This window comes from Sinocyclocheilus anshuiensis, unplaced genomic scaffold, assembly GCF_001515605.1.
Source record: "Sinocyclocheilus anshuiensis isolate Anshui unplaced genomic scaffold, SAMN03320099.WGS_v1.1 scaffold2751, whole genome shotgun sequence".
In the NCBI taxonomy this organism is placed as follows: domain Eukaryota; kingdom Metazoa; phylum Chordata; class Actinopteri; order Cypriniformes; family Cyprinidae; genus Sinocyclocheilus; species Sinocyclocheilus anshuiensis.
In genome coordinates, this window is record NW_015541086.1 from 157,145 (window position 1) to 158,696 (window position 1,552).

The 1,552-nt window shown below is 37.3% G+C and overlaps 1 protein-coding gene across 1 annotated transcript in view; it reads right to left on the reverse strand.

The window, feature by feature from the left end:
• Positions 1-402: 402 nt before the first annotated feature.
• Positions 403-1,552, reverse strand: part of LOC107690720 (nuclear receptor subfamily 2 group C member 2-like) — a 12,207-nt gene continuing 11,057 nt past the window's right edge. Inside the window, exon 12 of the mRNA XM_016489126.1 lies at positions 403-1,152. Coding sequence (XP_016344612.1) covers positions 978-1,152 — 175 coding nt within the window. The 3' untranslated portion in view covers positions 403-977. The remainder of the gene's footprint in view (positions 1,153-1,552) is intronic.

A 1,552-nucleotide genomic window follows, 5' to 3' on the forward strand; every position in this document is an offset into this window, starting at 1 on the left:
CCACCGGGTGACACCCAAACTCCACTGAATTTTTTTATGCATTTTCCAGTCAAAAATTTATATATTTCTGTCACAATATTACTTCTATCACAAAATAACAACCAGATTTTGTAATATGACACTTGAAAGGGAGAAGCCCCCTTTTAGAGTACCATTTCCATGGCAATGCAATGTCCAATTTCAAAATGGTTTTCAGCAGGGGTCTTTAAATTTCGATTTTGCAGCAGCAGTCAAATGCTATAAAGATACAGATCAAATACTTCCTACATATCATTTAATAACAGATGGTTTTTGAAACCAAGCAAATCAGATTATCTACATTTATATTGAACTATAGAGTTAGACTCAATTAAATAAATACATGATTTTGAAGGGAAAACATGATATTGAGGAGAAGGCTGATTGTCATGACGACAGAAGTGACAGTACAAAGTCTGTGGGACACAGAAAATTTGCATTCTACTCAATAACTGCGTTATCAATGAGAAAAATGAATGAGTAGCGATTCAGAAGCAAACTGTCTTGATGTCAACGGTTACATTCCAAGAATCACATCTTCCACTGGAAAAGACCATTGCTGTAGATATTATCCTCGTAAGTAAAACAAAAACTGTATTGGGAGAATTTGGGGATTTCAACATTTTGTCTTGGATTGTTTCCATTGGAATCATCATGAAGTGCTCAAGTGTTTTTAAATTAAGGTTTAAAAAAAGAAAGGCCTTTGTTTAATTTTCGAGGCAAATGTCCTGTCATTGGAACTGAAAGTCCCATAATGCATCTCTCTGCAAACTATAACAATATTTCTAGGGTAACGGTCACATACTGAAAGGCTTTCACTGTTGCAGCTCCTCTTGAGGTAGAGCTTGCTGGTCGGTTCAATATATTGTGATATATTTGAGTCACCGTGAAGGCAAGGGATGATGGGACTTGCATGACTTCAGTCTGAAGGTCAAAATTAAATGACAGTCAGAGCGCGATCACACAGAGGGACTTGTGATTTGGCTGTTGTAGTCTGCAGTCTCCATTTTAAGGATATATGGGATGATACTGTCGATCGGTACATTTCCAATAAGGCCAGTAAAAAACAGCTCTTCAGTTATACTGGAACTCATCAACCGCAACGCTGGTAAACGCAACAGGATTCGGGCCAACCTGCCACATCAATGAGCAATTAATGAAAGGACATTAGCAAATCAGCCAATTAACACCTAAATGCAATATGACCACAGTTCTGTGAACAGCAAATAAGGCATGTTGTCAGCAACACCAGAAAAAAAATTCATAAATATACTTAGGGCCAGAGAATTTAAAGGGGTCATATGATGCTGCTAAAAAGAATCTTATTTTTGTGTATTTGGTGTAATGAAATGTGTTTATGCGGTTTAAAGTTAAAAAAACACATTATTTTCCACATACTGTACATTATTGTTTCTCCTCAAGGCCCCGCCTTTCTGAAACGCATCAATTTTTACAAAGTTCATCCTTCTGAAAAGCAAGGTGTGCTCTGATTGGCCAGCTATCCAGAGCGTTGTGATTGGCCGAATACCTCAAG